The sequence below is a fragment of the Eulemur rufifrons genome, chromosome 30 (genome assembly GCF_041146395.1).
Source record: "Eulemur rufifrons isolate Redbay chromosome 30, OSU_ERuf_1, whole genome shotgun sequence".
Lineage (NCBI taxonomy): Eukaryota > Metazoa > Chordata > Mammalia > Primates > Lemuridae > Eulemur > Eulemur rufifrons.
The window spans coordinates 62172880-62189207 of record NC_091012.1 but is presented as its reverse complement, the minus strand read 5'-3'; the positions used below and the strand labels follow the sequence as shown (position 1 = coordinate 62189207).

General features: G+C 41.3%; 1 protein-coding gene across 1 annotated transcript in view; it reads right to left on the bottom strand.

Moving 5' to 3' along the window:
• Positions 1–16328, bottom strand: part of COL4A6 (collagen type IV alpha 6 chain) — a 65923-nt gene that overhangs the window by 47515 nt on the left and 2080 nt on the right. Inside the window, exons 3-9 of the mRNA XM_069464220.1 lie at positions 15785–15829; positions 9765–9881; positions 7344–7412; positions 5637–5672; positions 2050–2112; positions 1185–1220; positions 963–1004 (exon numbers count right to left, since the gene is read on the bottom strand). Coding sequence (XP_069320321.1) covers positions 963–1004; positions 1185–1220; positions 2050–2112; positions 5637–5672; positions 7344–7412; positions 9765–9881; positions 15785–15829 — 408 coding nt within the window. The remainder of the gene's footprint in view (positions 1–962; positions 1005–1184; positions 1221–2049; positions 2113–5636; positions 5673–7343; positions 7413–9764; positions 9882–15784; positions 15830–16328) is intronic.

Here is a 16328-nt window from a genome sequence, read left to right as displayed (position 1 = left end):
CACATAGACAAGTTTTTCAGAGGGTAGGTTTGTCTTCTGGATACAGTTCAAAAAGAAATTGTCTATTACTTTGGCCTCTTCACCCTTGTATCAATGAGGCAAAAAAAAAAAACTCTCATTGCCAAAGGGTGAGAAGAATTATAAGTCTAACAAAATGCATTTGTACCAGTACTGCAGAGGATGATGCAAAATGGATGAAAGGAAACTTCAGGTTCATGGTTGCCATTGTCATCCACGAAAGGGTGTTCAGAAGAGAGCCAAAATGGGGTTTGAGCAAGGTGAATGACTACCTCTTGGCAACAATGATCTACGTGGTTCAATCCTTGCCAAGAGCACAAGCAGAGGCAGTGAAGTCTGTGTCAGAACACTGGAGGCTAGAGTTGCTCCTTCAGAAGGCAGTGCGATCCATAAGAGACAGCCAGGAAAGGTAGGAAGGGTGAGCTCTCAGCCTTGCTTGAGGCTCCCAAATCACTATGCAATTTGTACAGAGGGAAATGAGGGGGAACAGGAAATAAAAGAAAATAGTGAAAGGTTAAGGAAGAGAGAAAGAGGAGAGAGAGGGAGGGAGGGGTGGAAGAAGAGGAGGAGGAAGGATAAAGGGAAGAGGGAAGCAGAGAAAAGGAAAGAGAAGGTAACAGAATACACAAAACACCAGGGAAATACCCAGATGGAAGTAAGAGAAAGAATATATTCCAAGAGAGTATGTCTGTAAGACATACACACTTCATAGGTAGGACGCAGGGAGATGGCAGTATTTTGAAGGAAAAAGAACCACAGTAGCCTGTGTGGCATGTGCACAGGCAGCCCTCAGGGATCCCACCAAAGGATCTATGTGGGTTGGGAAGTGCTCATTTCCCAAGGCGAAGAACCAAATCCCCTTACACAAGCAGGCACATGTGTGCAACCAGAGACATTTTTTGGAACATAGGGAATGCAGATTGTATTTTCCAAAATCTATTTACCTTGGCTCCTTTTTCTCCTTGGAAACCTAACCCCATATTTCCCTGGGGCACAGGGGTACAGGGAGGAAAAAACAAAATCAATTACTAAACAAGTTCCAAACATTTAAATTGGAATGCAGTCTTTTTACCAGAAAGTAGGGTTAACCAAACCAGTATTTCTCTGTGGAAACCAGAGTACTGAGTGGTAAGGAAACAAAATGCCCCAAGAGAAAGTATACTTACATCAGGACCAGGAAGACCAGGAGGGCCTGGAGGACCCTAGATTTAAAAAAATAAAAAAGAGTTAACATTTGTTAGTTCAGTCCAAAAGAACACAGTCATATTGAGAATCACTGGGCATAAGCCCCCCCTCCCCACTTGGTGTAGCCTGGCTTTGGTATAGCAGGTTCTAGCTGCCTCTCCCATGGTTCCTTTGTGTCTCCTTTGAAATCTCCTAAATTGACCTGGTAAGCACATTCATGCTAAGGTATTGATGACTTCATGTGTCATTCATCTCAACAGACCAGAAATTTTAAAATGATGACCTTTGGTAAAGATAAGACTAAGTAACGAGTGGTGGGATTTCATGTACTGGGGAGAACAATCTGGGGACAGGGCCTTCCCAGAACCACAGCTATGCTCTACCTATACCAATGATGGCAAACAGGTTTGGTATCAGAAAGGTAGGTAGGTAGGTAGGTAGAGCTGCCCAAGGTGGAGTGTTGAGAAGGATTTTAAAGCTTCCTCAGTATTCAGGCTGGGTGATGGTGGTGGTGGTATGATTAATTAGCAATGTCTATCATGGGTCGATGATGTGGAAGGTGGCAATAGTTATGTCACGTAACTGCCATCCCTGGGCTACACTTTAGGTTGAGCTAGACTAGGAGGCTTTGGAAACACAGATTTGATGATCAGAAAGACTCTGATAAATAAAGACAACCAGTATCTCCTAGCAAGAGCGTGCTTCACTTTAATCCTCTAAGAATGGAGGCTACCCTTCTTCACTAGGAAGGCCTAAATTATATAGGCTTACATTTAATCCATGGCATGGTAGAGAAAACAGTCATGTGAACACTATGATCACATACTAGACTTAAGTTGGTCTTACTTGCAATCCTGGTGGTCCTACAGGTCCTTCAGCTCCAGGAGATCCAGGTGCTCCTTTTGGGCCCTGGAGAGGCAAGTTTTTACCAAGTTCAAAAAGCAAGAATGTTTCCCAAGAAAAATGAAATATATATGTCCACAAGAACTGTATAAGAATGTTCATATTAACTTTATTCATAATGATCAAAAATTGGAAATGTCTCAGGTATCCATTGATACAAGGATTGATAAATAAGCTCTGACACATCTATACAGTGGAATAAATACTAACAATAAAAAGTAGCAAACTACTAATATAGAAAATAAAGTGGATGAATCCCAAAAGTATTGTGTTAAGTGAAAGAAGCCAGACCCAAAAGGCTACATATTATATTACTTCCTTTATGCAAAGCTCTAGGACAGGCAAAAACTGAAGTATGACGGAGAAAAATCAGAATAGCGGTTGCCTTTGGGGTGAGGTGGGGGCAGGGACTGACTGGGAAGGAGAAGGAGGGAACTTTCTGAGGTGATGGTAATGTTCCATACCTTAATAGAGGTTTAGGTTACCCATGAGTATGCATTTGTCAAAATTAGCAAATGCACACTTAAGGTTTGTATATTTTATTGTATGTAAATTTTATATAAAAAGAAACAACTGCAAACAAATATTGAAGTCTAATTAAGGATAGGCATGCCATGTCATAGTATTTAGGAGTAGGTACACTATTGTCTGCAATTTACTTTAAACTGCCTTAAAATAGGATGGATTAGGCCAGGCGCGGTGGCTCACGCCTGTAATCCTAGCACTCTGGGAGGCTGAGGCGGGTGGATCGCTCAAGGTCAGGAGTTCGAGACCAGCCTGAGCAAGAGGGAGACACCGTCTCTACTAAAAATAGAAAGAAATTATCTGGCCAACTAAAAATATATACAGAAAAAATTAGCCGGGCATGGTGGCACATGCCTGTAGTCCCAGCTACTTGGGAAGCTGAGGCAGTAGGATCCCTCAAGCCCAGGAGTTTGAGGTTGCTGTGAGCTAGGTTGATGCCACGGCACTCTAGCCTGGGCAACAAAGTGAGACTCTGTCTCAAAAAAAAAAAAAAAAAAAGGATGGATTGATGAACATATGGAGGAATGGATAGATGAATAGAATTGGGAAAAAGCAAGTACAATTGGCCTTCCATATCCATAGGTTGTACATCCGTGGATTCAACCAACCACCAACTGAAAATATTTGAAAAAAATGGATGGTTGCATCTCTATTGAACATGTACAGATGTTTTGGTTATTGTTCCCTAAATAATACAGTATTACAACTATTTACATAGCACTTACATTGTATTAGGTATTATAAGTAATCTAGAGATGATTTAAAGTATAGGGGAGGATGTAGGTAGGTTATATGCAAATACTGCACCATTTATATAAAGGACTTGTGCATCTGTAGATTTTGGTATCCATGGGGGAGGTCTTAGAACCAATCCCCCATGGATGCCAAGGGATGACTGTATAGTGAAATATTAACAGCATGGGTGTTCACTGCAAAATTCATTCCACTTTGCCCTATATTTGAAATTTTCCCATTAAAATGTTGTAAAGAAACAAAAACTTACAAAAGAATCCAAAACAGTTATATCAATATCAGATAAAGTAGACTTCAAGACAAAGAGTATTACCCAGAGATAAAGAGGGTGCATTTCAAAATGATAAAATAGGTCAATTCATCAACAATCTTACATGTGTATGCACCTAATAGCAGAGCTTCAAAATACATGAAGCAAAAAATAACAGAACTGCAAGTAGGAATAGACAAATATGCAATCACAGTTGAAAATTTTAACATGCCTCCCTCAGTAATTAATAGAACAACTAGACAAAAAAAAAAAAAAAATCAGCCAGGACACAGAAGATCCAAACAATATCAATTACCTTGACCTAATGGATATGTTTCAGATCATTATACCCAACGACAGCTGAATACATATTCCCGTCAAGTGCACACGGAACATTCACCAAGATAGACCATATGCTGAGCTATAAAATAAACCTTGACAAATTTAAAAGGATTGAAACCATACAGTGTTCACTCTAACTGCAATAAAATCAAATTAGAAATCAATAATAAAGATAGCTGGAAAGTTGCCAAATACTTGGAAATGAAACAGTATGCTTCTAAATATACCATGGGTCAAAGAAAAAACCAGAAGGGAACTTAGAAAATGTTTTGAACTGAATAACAACAATATTAAATGCAAGACAGTGAAATTGGAAGAGAAGATGATCTGGAGAAATGTAGGGGCCCAGATCTGATGGGAAAGCAGAAATAAGGTGATATGTGCCTGCGTAAGGGATGGAGAGGCTGAGAAAGGTTGGAACTTAAACAGAAGGAAGAGAAAGGAGGGGGTTCAAAGAGTCCCCAGGGTTGAATGACAGTACGAACACTGCTTTGAAAATAACTAACAACCTGTGGTCTCCCTTAGTGATCACAATCTCTTATTCAGCCACCAAACACCCTCTCCTCAAATCAAACCAGTATATATATCATGTTTGTGTATACAGACAAACACTGTATCTTTGTGGGCAGGGAAATAAGTCCCTTAGAGAAGGCATGCAGCAAACACAGTGGATGTTATACTGCAAATCTAATGAACATACCATCTAAGCCAATTCTGTTTCCTTCTTTTTTTTTTTTTTTTTTTTTGAGACAGGGGCTCAGTCCTTACTCTGTTTCTACGCATGCTCCCCCACATCCTGTTTCTTGTCTACTTTTCTCCAATTACTCAATTTAGAAAGCCTCCTCCCACGGCCAGCTAGTCTACACATCACTCACACTCCTCAGAAGCTACCTTCTCTCTCTTAGATACAAAGTCTCCCATGATGTATCCTTATGTGAACAGCATCTCTTCCTCTAAGCTGCTGTGCAATTCTTATAGCACATTTCTACTAGTTTTTCACATCCTTTAGGGCAGGAAGTGTGTCTGCATTGCCTCAGAGATTACTCATGGCACTTCATTAATAATAGTAGGTATTTAATATCTGCTGAAAACTAAACAAGAAAGAAAGGGAAGAAGGAAGGAAGGAAAGAATATAGGGAAAAAGGCAGAAAGAAGGGGCTCTTCTTAAGCTGCTTCAAAGGAAAGTGATGATGTGAAAGCACAAGGAAAAAGAAAGCTCTTATTAATATAACTCACGGTCTTACACAAACTCAGTACTATCAAGAAGCCCTAAAAGGAATTTCTATGTGTAATACCTTTAAAAGAAGTATGTTCTACTTTTTTATTTTACCCACAGCACCAAACACATGGAAAACACTTAGTAAATAAATGCTTGCTGAATGAAAGGCAAAATACTTTCCTAATACATCCCAGGGAATACATAGGCCCCTGGCCTAAAGTCTGAAAGCCAGCTTGTTATGCAGGCTTGAGGTAGACAATTCATCCTCTTAGTACCTTCTCATTTGGAAAATGTCAATAGTGTGACTCATTCTACCTCAATTGTCTAAATTTTCCTTGAGAAGGTCTACAAAGACCTTTGAACACCATAGAAAAGAATGCAAAGGTACCATTAGAGATTGGTAATGAACACTGAGATCTCAACACATAAATAACAACTTACAGTGATTCCATCCAGTCCAGGCAGCCCAGGATCCCCCTGAGAAAAAGACAAAGGTAGGACACTGAAGAGTTTAATAAATTAAGTCTGAGATACTTCAGACAACTAACCTAAGATTCATGAGGATAAAAACACATTGCTGAAGCTTGGGCCTCCTCTGTCAAGGTCTGTTTTAAACAACACATGAATTGGACATATTCAACCATTTAACTTTCTTCCTAAGAAAATCCTGGACTCTAGAAGACAAATATTACAGCCTTGGATGAACAGGATTTCATATTTTTCTTGCATTAATTAATTTTCACCTTTGCTAGGAACTTATCAATTAGAAACTGCTTCTGCGGGCTGGTGATTTTCCTGCTCTTTTTGGAGGAAAGCAAAGCTACCTTCCCATGTGCCTTCATCCCCAGAGATTTTGTGCCCATATGTATACAATGCAAATCAGACATTTCAAGGGAAAATCAGCAGAGCATATAGTCTCTGATTACGTTTTAATTACTTTGCAGCATCTTAAGTCACTGTATGAATCTGTAATATAACCATCTTGTGGAAACTGCTGTGTTCCACTGGATCCAGGGTCTCTTTGATATTTGGCAAAACCATTTAATTAACGTTTGCTAAGACAATGGCCATATTTTGACATCTCCCAGTCTTACCCTACTTGGCTTATGGTCAAAAATCAGCTATCTGTAGCCTGGAAAGAGCACTGCCTGGGTTTTAGCTCTGCAGTGAACTGGCTGCGTGACTCTGAGCAAGTCACGACGCCTCAGTATACCTCAGTTTTTCTATCTGTAAAATGAGCAATATGAATCCAACAATCAAGAGGTCCTTTCCAGCTCTAACATTTTATCTTCTATTATGGCACCTATTGTCAAGAGCCCAAACCCTGGATCTTATCCAGTTCTCCAGTCACTCAACCCTATCACTGCCTCCCAAAGCAATTTCTAATGTCCCAGTCTCTGTGCACTGATGGAAGACAGAAAAGTGCCATCAATTAGCTGAGTCAGCTTGGTGCATCCTCCCCTGAGATGTTGGGCACATAGATTCCCATTTACCTGGGATGGACTCCCTTCCCACTCTGCAAGGAAATAGGGTCAATTATTTGGAGCCAGGGTTTACTGAGGCCCTACAGGATATTAGGCAACATACACTAAGAGTATAGTCATAAGCACACAAAGATTCTTGTCAATTCTGGGGAGAGATAAAAAGTTTCCAACTGTCTACAGAGATGATGGGCAATTTTGCAGACATTTAGGGGCCCAGCTTGGGTGATGGGCTGGTGTGCAGGAACAGAGAAAGGTGGGGCCCAGATGCTGGACTGTAGCCACGTTTAGGTAGGCAGAGACATACATGGCATCAAACCAAGGTATATAGACATCAATGATACTAGAGTAGACAAAAGGTATCTGCCTCCGGGAAATGTCTCGGCTTGTCAAAGAAAATGCTACACATGCAAACTGTTTGTTTGCTGATCTGTCTCCTATTCTTGGTCTAGATCCTACAAAGCAAATCTCTTTGACAGTATAGTTGCAAACATTTCTAGCAATGTTTCCACACAAAAAAGCTCCAGATCCTTTTAAATCCAGCTTGGTCTGTTCCTTAAATAGAGACACAGATGCTAGTTCTGGAAATGTTTTTATTGGAGGTGGGGCCCAATCCTGGGGAACCCAGCCTACAGCCTACTCAGCTGTCTGCTTTACGGGAACTTACCTTCATTCCTCTGAAACTATCTTGATCGAGGACAGAGTCACCTTTTGCACCTTTTTGACCAGGAAGCCCCTGAGTGAAATAAGAAAATCATGTGAAGAAACACATACTCATTGTTTTGTTAACTGATCTGATCAGACAGAAAACAGAGCAGTAGGAGCTTGAAATTTTGTGGCAGAATTGGGACAAAACATACCCCCTGAACAGGTGCTGTGTTTAAAGCTGTATGCCCATTTCTCTAACCCCCACATCAGGGGTCTGTAAAAGGATGGGAGTTAGAAAGTAGGAGACTTTACATCTATTCAGAGCACTGGTCTGAACAACCACATATAATTCATAAGTTAGAGTTCACTGCTCCACCCCTCACAGGTATAAGTCACTGAAATGGCCTTTGTCCAGGAAAACAATCAGCAAAACTTTTATGTAAAGAGTCAGATATTAAACAATTTAGGATTCGTGGGTCACATCTAGGCTCTGCCCCATATTCTTCTTCTTTCTTTTTAAAAAACCTTTAAAAATGTTAAAACAGGCCACAGGCCACAGGCCTCATGGGCCAATTTGCAGACCTCTGGTCTAAGACATAGCTACAAAACCACCTTCCACCTATGCTTCTACCACACAACTTCAGCTTCAACACCTGTCTAAGAGGCTGGAATGTCTCACTATTAACATGGAAAACAGTTCAAAGTACCCAATCCCAGTCTTTCGACCAGATTTTTTGCTGTCTTAGTGACAGATGCTGGCTAATATCTGCTAGAGTTTGTCCTCCTGGGGAAAATCAATGTCCCTACATCTAAGGGGAAGTCAGGATTAGTATTGTTGCTAGGGGTAAGCTTTGGGGACTGAAGTGTTGATTGAATGATAGATTCCTTCAGTGCAGGGATCATCGGTAAAATAAAAGAACAACATGGGCCCAGAACCACAAACCAGTTTCTTCCCTAACACTGCCTGTTTTCCCTTATTTTTGTGGCCACTACTCTCTTCAAAGGAGCCACAAAGAAGCTGTCTGAATGGAAATCCTCTTGGTATTCAGTAGAGGCTAAGGCTCAGCTTAGTGAAATACATGCTCAAGGTCCTATTTAGGCTTAAAGTGAGCTTTAGGGACAGGATTAGGTTTCTACCCTCGTCCTTTGTCTGTCAGGGGATGTTTATTACCTCAGGATTTCTTTTCTCCCTCTTGGGGGCAGCATTTCCTTGCTTTCTTGGATTTCCATTCTCAACACAGAAGTGTTTAGTCATTCTCTTCTCCTGTTGCCATGGCAATATTTGAAGACCTTGTGACTCACACAGCCTCTTCTATGTTAGCAATACTCTTTCTATACACCTCTCCCCACCACCCACACGGTATATTAGTTTTGTCCTTAGATATCAAGGTCCTTTATGCCAATCTGGGGCTTGTGCTTTGTCTGTCTATCTATCTCACTTTCTCACACATATACCCATGCCCAAAACCTGGTCACTAGAGGCAATGGTGCTGCTACTCTTCCAATGAAGTGCCAATTAATTCACATAGCTATGAAATCCATCTAATGGATGACAGACACGATTTCTAGTTAAATATCTCACATTGGTACCCTTATTACTTATTACTTTATTTCAAGTGAGGTTAAGAATGGGCTGGAAATGTGTTATTTTTCTCTTTCCAGCCACTTGTAAAATCAACCTTGCAAGGGCATGGTATTTACTAAAGATCCTTTTGATCCAAATATATGAGCCTTATCTGGATAAATGGAATGAAGTAAAAGGGGTGACACTGGGATCCAGTAAATACCTTATCAATCCCATAACCAAAGGTTATGACGTGTGTGGGGGGAACTGTCAGTGTAGAGTAGGGTTTTTCAACCTCAGCACTACTGACACTTTGGGCCAAATAATTCCTTGATATTGGGGGGTGGGTGGTATGCTGTCCTGTGCCAGTAGCTTATTACCAGTTGTGATACCCAAAAATATCAATAATAATTGCCAAGGCTCCTCTGAGCAACAAAATCACCCCTGGTTATGAACCACTGGTATAGACGAAGCTTGCCAAGCCCTCTGGGTTCTCGTTAGTGCTTCCATGATCCCATGTACGTCTTCCAACCATTTCCCAATATCATCTGATGTGGGAACATGTCAAATAGCCCAAGTGTGTATTTTGCTCTGAAATTTACTACAGCCTTTTAACAATCTTGCCAACTCCAAAAGCAGCATTAAAAAAAAGCAACCCTAAGTAGAGTAGCATGTGTACACCCCCCTGCAACTGGTATTCTTTTTTAGAATTTTACTGTTGTGGTGCTGCCAGCATAGACTCCTGCATTGGACAACAGGCCACAGTGGCTGCCCCACAGCAGCTTAATGAAGTATCCAGAGAAGCAGAAAAAGGGCACACTTGGAGGCAAGCAAAGCTATTTGAAATAAAGTGCAAAGATCTGGCAACATACGTACGGGTGGTCCAAGAAGCCCAGGATAGCCATCAGGGCCTGGAAATCCAACAGCTCCTTGAGTTCCATTGCAGCCATCCAGGCCAGGTGGTCCTCTGGGGCCTGGCTGTCCAGGGTGGCCCTTTTCAAAGAGAAAAGAAGGGATCAAGACAGCCACAGGACTGTCAGCTACTCCAAAAGGCTCCACAATGAGAAAAGCCAAGTATGTTGCTAAACGCTGGCTCCTCGTCCACTCCTTTAGCCCCATTACGTATGTTCTCATGTCTTTCCTTTATACTTAAGCATATGTGTCTAATTACAGCTCAGTGTTACCCCTCCCTAAATGATCAATATTTTAATAGGGTCCAAGCTGAAACCAAAACAGATGGGATAACACAGGGTTCTACAACTTCACCTTCCTTGGGTGCAAAGATGAATTTAATTGAGGCTTAGCTGTCTGGCAGTTGAACTTCTACCAACAGGGAATCATGCCATGCCTTGAGATTTCTCAGACCAGACAGAACCTGGGAAGCCTGGCATGACTTTCTATACTGGAAGCTCAGCATGGGAAATGATGCTGGATTTTGATGAACACAGCAGAAGCAGTTCCCACAGCACCTTCTCTCCTGAAAGTTACTTGGCCAAAAATAAGCAAGTCCTGCAAGAATCACATTTTCAATCTCATTTTGTCATGATCATGTGTCTGGCTATTGTTTCAGTTAGGGAACTGTATCTTTTCCTCTTCTCCATACTAACTACTGAGGCAGTTTTCCTGGGGAATTAGTAAGCATTCTCATACAATTCATCCGAATTCAGTAATTTTCCCAAGCTGTGCTTTCATGATACATAGACTATAATTTTTGCAGGGAATATATATTTTTTGATATATTAAAAGCTGGTTGCATGTTGGGCATGGGACAAAGAGATGACCTAAAAGACCAGAAATCTGGATGAGTTAATTAAAAGGTAGATTCCCACACCCCACAAACACTCCTGTAAATGCCAAGCATATATATTTAATGATTTGAGGGAAACATGCCATATATTCAAAAATGAACTTTTCAAATTATGAGAGGAAACAACCTTTTGTTAAATTCTCATAGAGAAAATGTTCCATAGAATTCCCTTTCATTTTCATTGTTATTATAGTTGTAGGAGCTAGATAGACTGTTAATACAAAAGCGTGAGTCTAGACTACTGAACTCACGAAATGCTCAGTGCAGAAGAGTGGTCAGTAAACTTGTCTTTGCAATAAACTTGCTGCGATCTGCCTCTGCTGACTCAGGTGATGATTTTTAGTTGCACTGGGGAAACTGAGGCAGCTTACTAATGTTCAAAACTTTTTATTATCAACTTGGATGGTTACTCTTGTTTTCCCTGAAGATCCACACTCCCCAGATCTGTGCCTTGGGAGTCTGGCCTCTATGGACTGTACCATCTAGGCTCCCTTTCCTTCTGTCTCCCAGTTGTATTTGGCCACTAGGAGACACAGACTGGAGAGATCAGAGCAGGAGGAGAAAGAGCACAGGTTATTTATTTCCCCCTTGCCCTCCCTCACTGGCTACGTTTTGGGCAATGGCCACATTTCTCCATAGTCTTAGTTCCTGTTGGGCAACAGCTATTCCATGGCTCTAGGTCTCACTGAGTTCTAGTATTACCATTCCATTTTTCCCCTTCAGGTCTCGGGGTGGTGGAAGCTTTGAGTTAGATGCTTCACCATCCGTTGTTGTTAATCCTGCCCACGCCCTTTAAATATACCATTAATTCAACTCTACTCAGTTAAAACCTTCAAGTATAGAGTCTGTTTCCTGCTGGGACCCCAATAACCACTGTAAAATGCCCCAGCCAAACTTTCTAGGGCTTATCTTTCAGCTGGGTGACAGGAATAAGTTGAGGCAAGATTACAGGTTGGCTCAGAACCAGGGATCTTCCTTACCCCTGGGATCTTGGTTTTGTTTGACACTAAAACCTGTGTCTGGATTCTTACCCTTTGGTATTCACATTTTTTACTTGGGCTCAATCCTTCTCTAGTTTTCTTGCTTGAACCCCTGATATCTCCTATCTGTAGGATTTCATGGATAACTGTATACTCTTTCCTACCTTAGATGAATTCTCTGGAGTTAATCTCTGACTTCTGAGTCAGCCCTGCCAGCCTTTTTCTATCCAGCTGACACAATGGGATGGTAGATAGAGCATGTTCTGAGCCAGTTAGACTTGTGCTCCAATGCTAGCTTTGCCACTCCCTACCTTGAGCCTCAGTTCCCTCATGTGTAAAATGGAGATGAATAATACCTATCTTATGGGGTTGTTGTCAATATTAACACATTAACTGCCACATGAGTTGTCTTTAACTCACACTAGTTTTGAGCCCAGGGCCTCATGAAGCAAAACCTGGGCAAAATCCTGCAGTTGTTTCCTGAAAATCTTACTTGTTGGTGCTCTTATTGTTACAATTAATATTGACCAATTAATTCTAAAAAGGTGGATTAAATGAATAGATGTCAATAAATTTCATTTTTCATTAAATTTTTCATTAAATTAGAAAGGATCACTTTGTTTTCAAAGTTTTTATTCTATTTTCATAATAAAAAACCGTGGCACCAAGGAAAAAAATTTTTTTTCTAGTGGGGCAGTCAATGTGTTAAAAATAAATCAGGCCTACCCCACTGGGTTATGGTTAAAATTAAGTGAGACTATGTTTACTAAGTAGGAGCTCAATAAATGGTAAGTCTTCTCCCAGACAAGTCAGCAAGGATAAGCCACAGGGCCAAGCTCTACCTTCTCTCAATCCTCAGTACCACAGAATTTCTGGCACATTGCCCTTTCTGGGTATAGCTAATGATTTTATATATGTGTGTGCCAGCTCTCCAAAAGAATGTGGCTCTTTGAGGGAGGAAACCATGGTTCTATATAGTCACAAGGGACTGAACACACAGAATGGGAGGATCTGCTGTGTATCAGAAAAGCAATGTTCCTCAGAACCCAATTTCAAAGGAAAAGTTTCCATTTGGTGAGTGGTATGTGTTCACTTTGAGGATATAAATCTAGTGTGCTCATTTACAAGTCTCCAGGCAGGGAAATGTTTGAGATTGACTCCATGGGAAAAGCTAAACATAAATTGCAAAGGACAATTTGAAAACCTCTGCTCCCAACTTATTTGGATTGAAAACATTTGATAAACATATATTTCTTGTGGGTGCCAACAGCCCCAAGTCACAGCTGGGATATCATTAAAAGCCACAGCCCTACCACCCCTAGTCTACGTTATTTTAATGTTAAGTATTTTGATGAATGCTTGTTTGCTCACTCTCTCAATTCATTGCTGTGCCCCTTAGACTTGGATTATCACAAAATGACTACTCACCCACTCATGTTGAAATTGTCTACATGACAGCAAAAATGGAGTGTTGGGACCAAAACCACTGACACATATGTTAACAATCAGCCAATATTAAGAGGGGAACCAGGCCTGTGCAGTGATCCAGTTTAGTAAGATGTGTTAGGAAAGCTATTGGTTTTAGCCAAATTGCTTAATACATGTTACTGAAGGTTGAACAAAATAATTAGTTTGACTGGACCTATGGTGTCTGTGTTTTTCTCTGTCTGAGGGAGTCCTGCCAGTCTGAGAATTGTTTCTTTTATAGGCACTAGAGGTTGGAGTCAGTCCCCTAAATATTTTTAGAGTTCCTACTATATGCTGAATTCAGCCCTGGGCCTCTGTGCTTTCAAAGAGCTGGATGAGACTATCACACAAGACGATCAATAAATACCATGGGGCTGTAAGTAAGGAGCTGGAGTATGTGGGACAGACCACAAGGACTCCTGGGAGATTAGAGATGGAAGCAAGAGGTAAGCACTGAACAGAAGATGCTCAATAAATACTTTCTGAATGGCTGGAAGAGAGAGAAAAAACAAGGAAGAGGGATTTCATGGAGTAATGAGGCTTGGAGCCTGAAGCTAGAGCAATCAAAAGTCAAAACTAAAGACGTACAACCTTTGGTTAAGGAAAGGGCCTAGGCAGTGTGAGGACTTCTACTGGGAGCAGCAAGCTCCTTTGGAGGGGTCTGGACAGCTGCAACTCATTTTCCTGAGCAATGAAGCCCCAAAGAGAAGTGATCAATTCCTGCAAGCTCTAGGGCTCTCCTGGCCACAAGTTGGAAGCAGAAGCATCCAGCTGGACTCTGGGGCAGGTTCCAGCTCAGAATTGGAAATAGGCTCAGCCTCACAGGATCCACTTCCTTCCAGCTCCCCTTAAAATGAGGCTGCAGGCAGAATAGCATACTAACACTGCATGCTCCACATCTCCCACTTTGGTGAAGCCAGGTGGACAGGATGAATCGAAGAGGATGCCTCCAGTTTGCTAGTCTCCCTCACCCACTGGCTCCCAGAAGATATACCCTCTGGGTGGAGACTCCAGCTGAAGTGGCCATAGGAACATAGCCATAACAGAATGCTAGGGGATGTCACAAAAGGATGGCCAACCCCAACTACTTATTTTCCCACTGGCCTATTTCTAGGCATTTTGCAGACTCTGCAGTTGAATAAAATGCAGAAATCTGATACACGTAACAAATACAAAATAAGTGAACCTTCTATTTTCCAAATCCACAAATGTCTACTAAATCTGGGGAGAAAATGGATCAGATGATAATATCTTTGAGGGTAGAGGCATATACTCCCTCTATATCTCCACAGTAGAGTGCTAGCACATAGCAGGTGCTCAAGAAATACAGATTGGCACAAAGAGATTTGAACCCTCTTCCCTGTTACTAGATGATTATGAAGTGTAACACAAAAAGCTGTTAACTCTAGGGCTTCCCAAACTGTGCCTTGATAAGGTTCAGAAGAACCCTTTAGTGGTCTCTGGAAGGATAAATGCAGGTTCTAGGACCTCACTCAAATGGAGGAGCTGTACTTTTTTCTGTTCTATACGCTGAGCTTCCCACACAAGATTCTGTTCTTCTCTTAAACAAGACTGAAAGCCACTGCTGTAGACAAACACAGCCCAGGCTAAGGATTAAATATGCAGAGAAGTGGCAAAGGAGAAAACTAAAAAGTGATGGCCAGTAAGTGGAGCCTTCCTTATCAAATGAACCAGGTGCAGCTTATGCTTATCCCTGAATAGCAGTTCCGGTTCCTCGCTGGCCTACTGAACTATCCAAACAAGCCAAAATATTGTGTTTTTTTAAAATTTCAGCATATTATGGGGGTACAAATGTTTAGGTTACGTAGATTGCCCTTGCCCCACCAGAGTCAGAGCTATAAATGTGTCCATCCCCCAGACGGTGCGCACCGCACCCATCAGGTGTGAATATACCCATCCCCTCCCCCCTCAAATATTGTATTTTAAAATCTTGTGAAATGTTACCACGGAATCTCCAGTGGTGGGATAAGTAGGAATATAGGACGAAAATGGAGAAACTAAGGGATTGGGTTGGATGGAATGGGAAAAAGAGATGTCTGCAAGCTCAAAATCTCTCACTTATCTCTGGCAAAGCAGAGGTCCACAGGATGAATGGAAGAGGCTGCCTCCAAGTGATCTTTGAAGTAATCACTTTGTAAAAACTAAAGGAAAAGTCACTCTGAAATGGGGTAAGGCTGAAGAGAACAAATTACTGCAATGAAATGCATCAAGATATCACTAAAGATTTTTCTATCCAATTTAATGCACCTTCTTAATTTTCCTATAATGAGTATGTATATGCTTTAATGTGTCTCTGTCTTTATACCTTAGAACCAGTTCCTCACCTCCAATCAAAGCTCCCCTCAACCCACAAGACCTAATTCATTTTGGCTAAGATATTGATGGTTTCTTATGGCTTCATATGTCCCTCTACCCCTCAACTATCTGACTTAGGGCTACCTATACCAGAATCCAAGAGTAGTTGTATATGACCACTGCCCTTGAAACCTCACCACACATATCTCAACACTTGACCCTGAGCATGCCCTCATAAGACAGGATGTTGCCAAGGCCAGAGTACCTGAGCTATGAGACAAAACCTAGAGGAAGATACTAAAAATGCTTCTGATGGGCACACTCACCGGAATCCCATTGATGCCAAGAAAGCCAGGAACTCCCATTGGACCCTAAAAAAAAGGAGTAGGAAGAGGAATGTAAGATACAATCTAATTGATGTCCATTAGATTGGATAGGTTTGTTTATGTGAGTCAATGGCTTAAGTTGTTGAGAAGTGTTTTGTACCTCCCTTCCCACATTGTATTGCCTTGATCCCTACTCCAGTTCCAAGTGACCATTTACTTCTATATAAGGTCTTGGACATATTTTGTCTTACGCAGTAGAGTTTGACTCCTAAAAATTAAGGTTCAATATTATATGCTGTTTTGACATCTGGGGAAAACCAGAGGGCCTCAAATGGCCTAATCACAAGTTCCCCTCCCCATTATGCTTCTTTAATAAGGTCCCCTAGCCAAACAACCTCCTTATCAAATGGACCAGGTACAGTTTCTGCTTATCCCTGAATAGTAGTTTCAGTTCCTTGCAGGCCTACTGAATTATTCAATCAAGCCAAAAACATCCTCCCTCAGGGACCAGGGGCACTCCTTCCTCTTGATACTACAAAGTCTG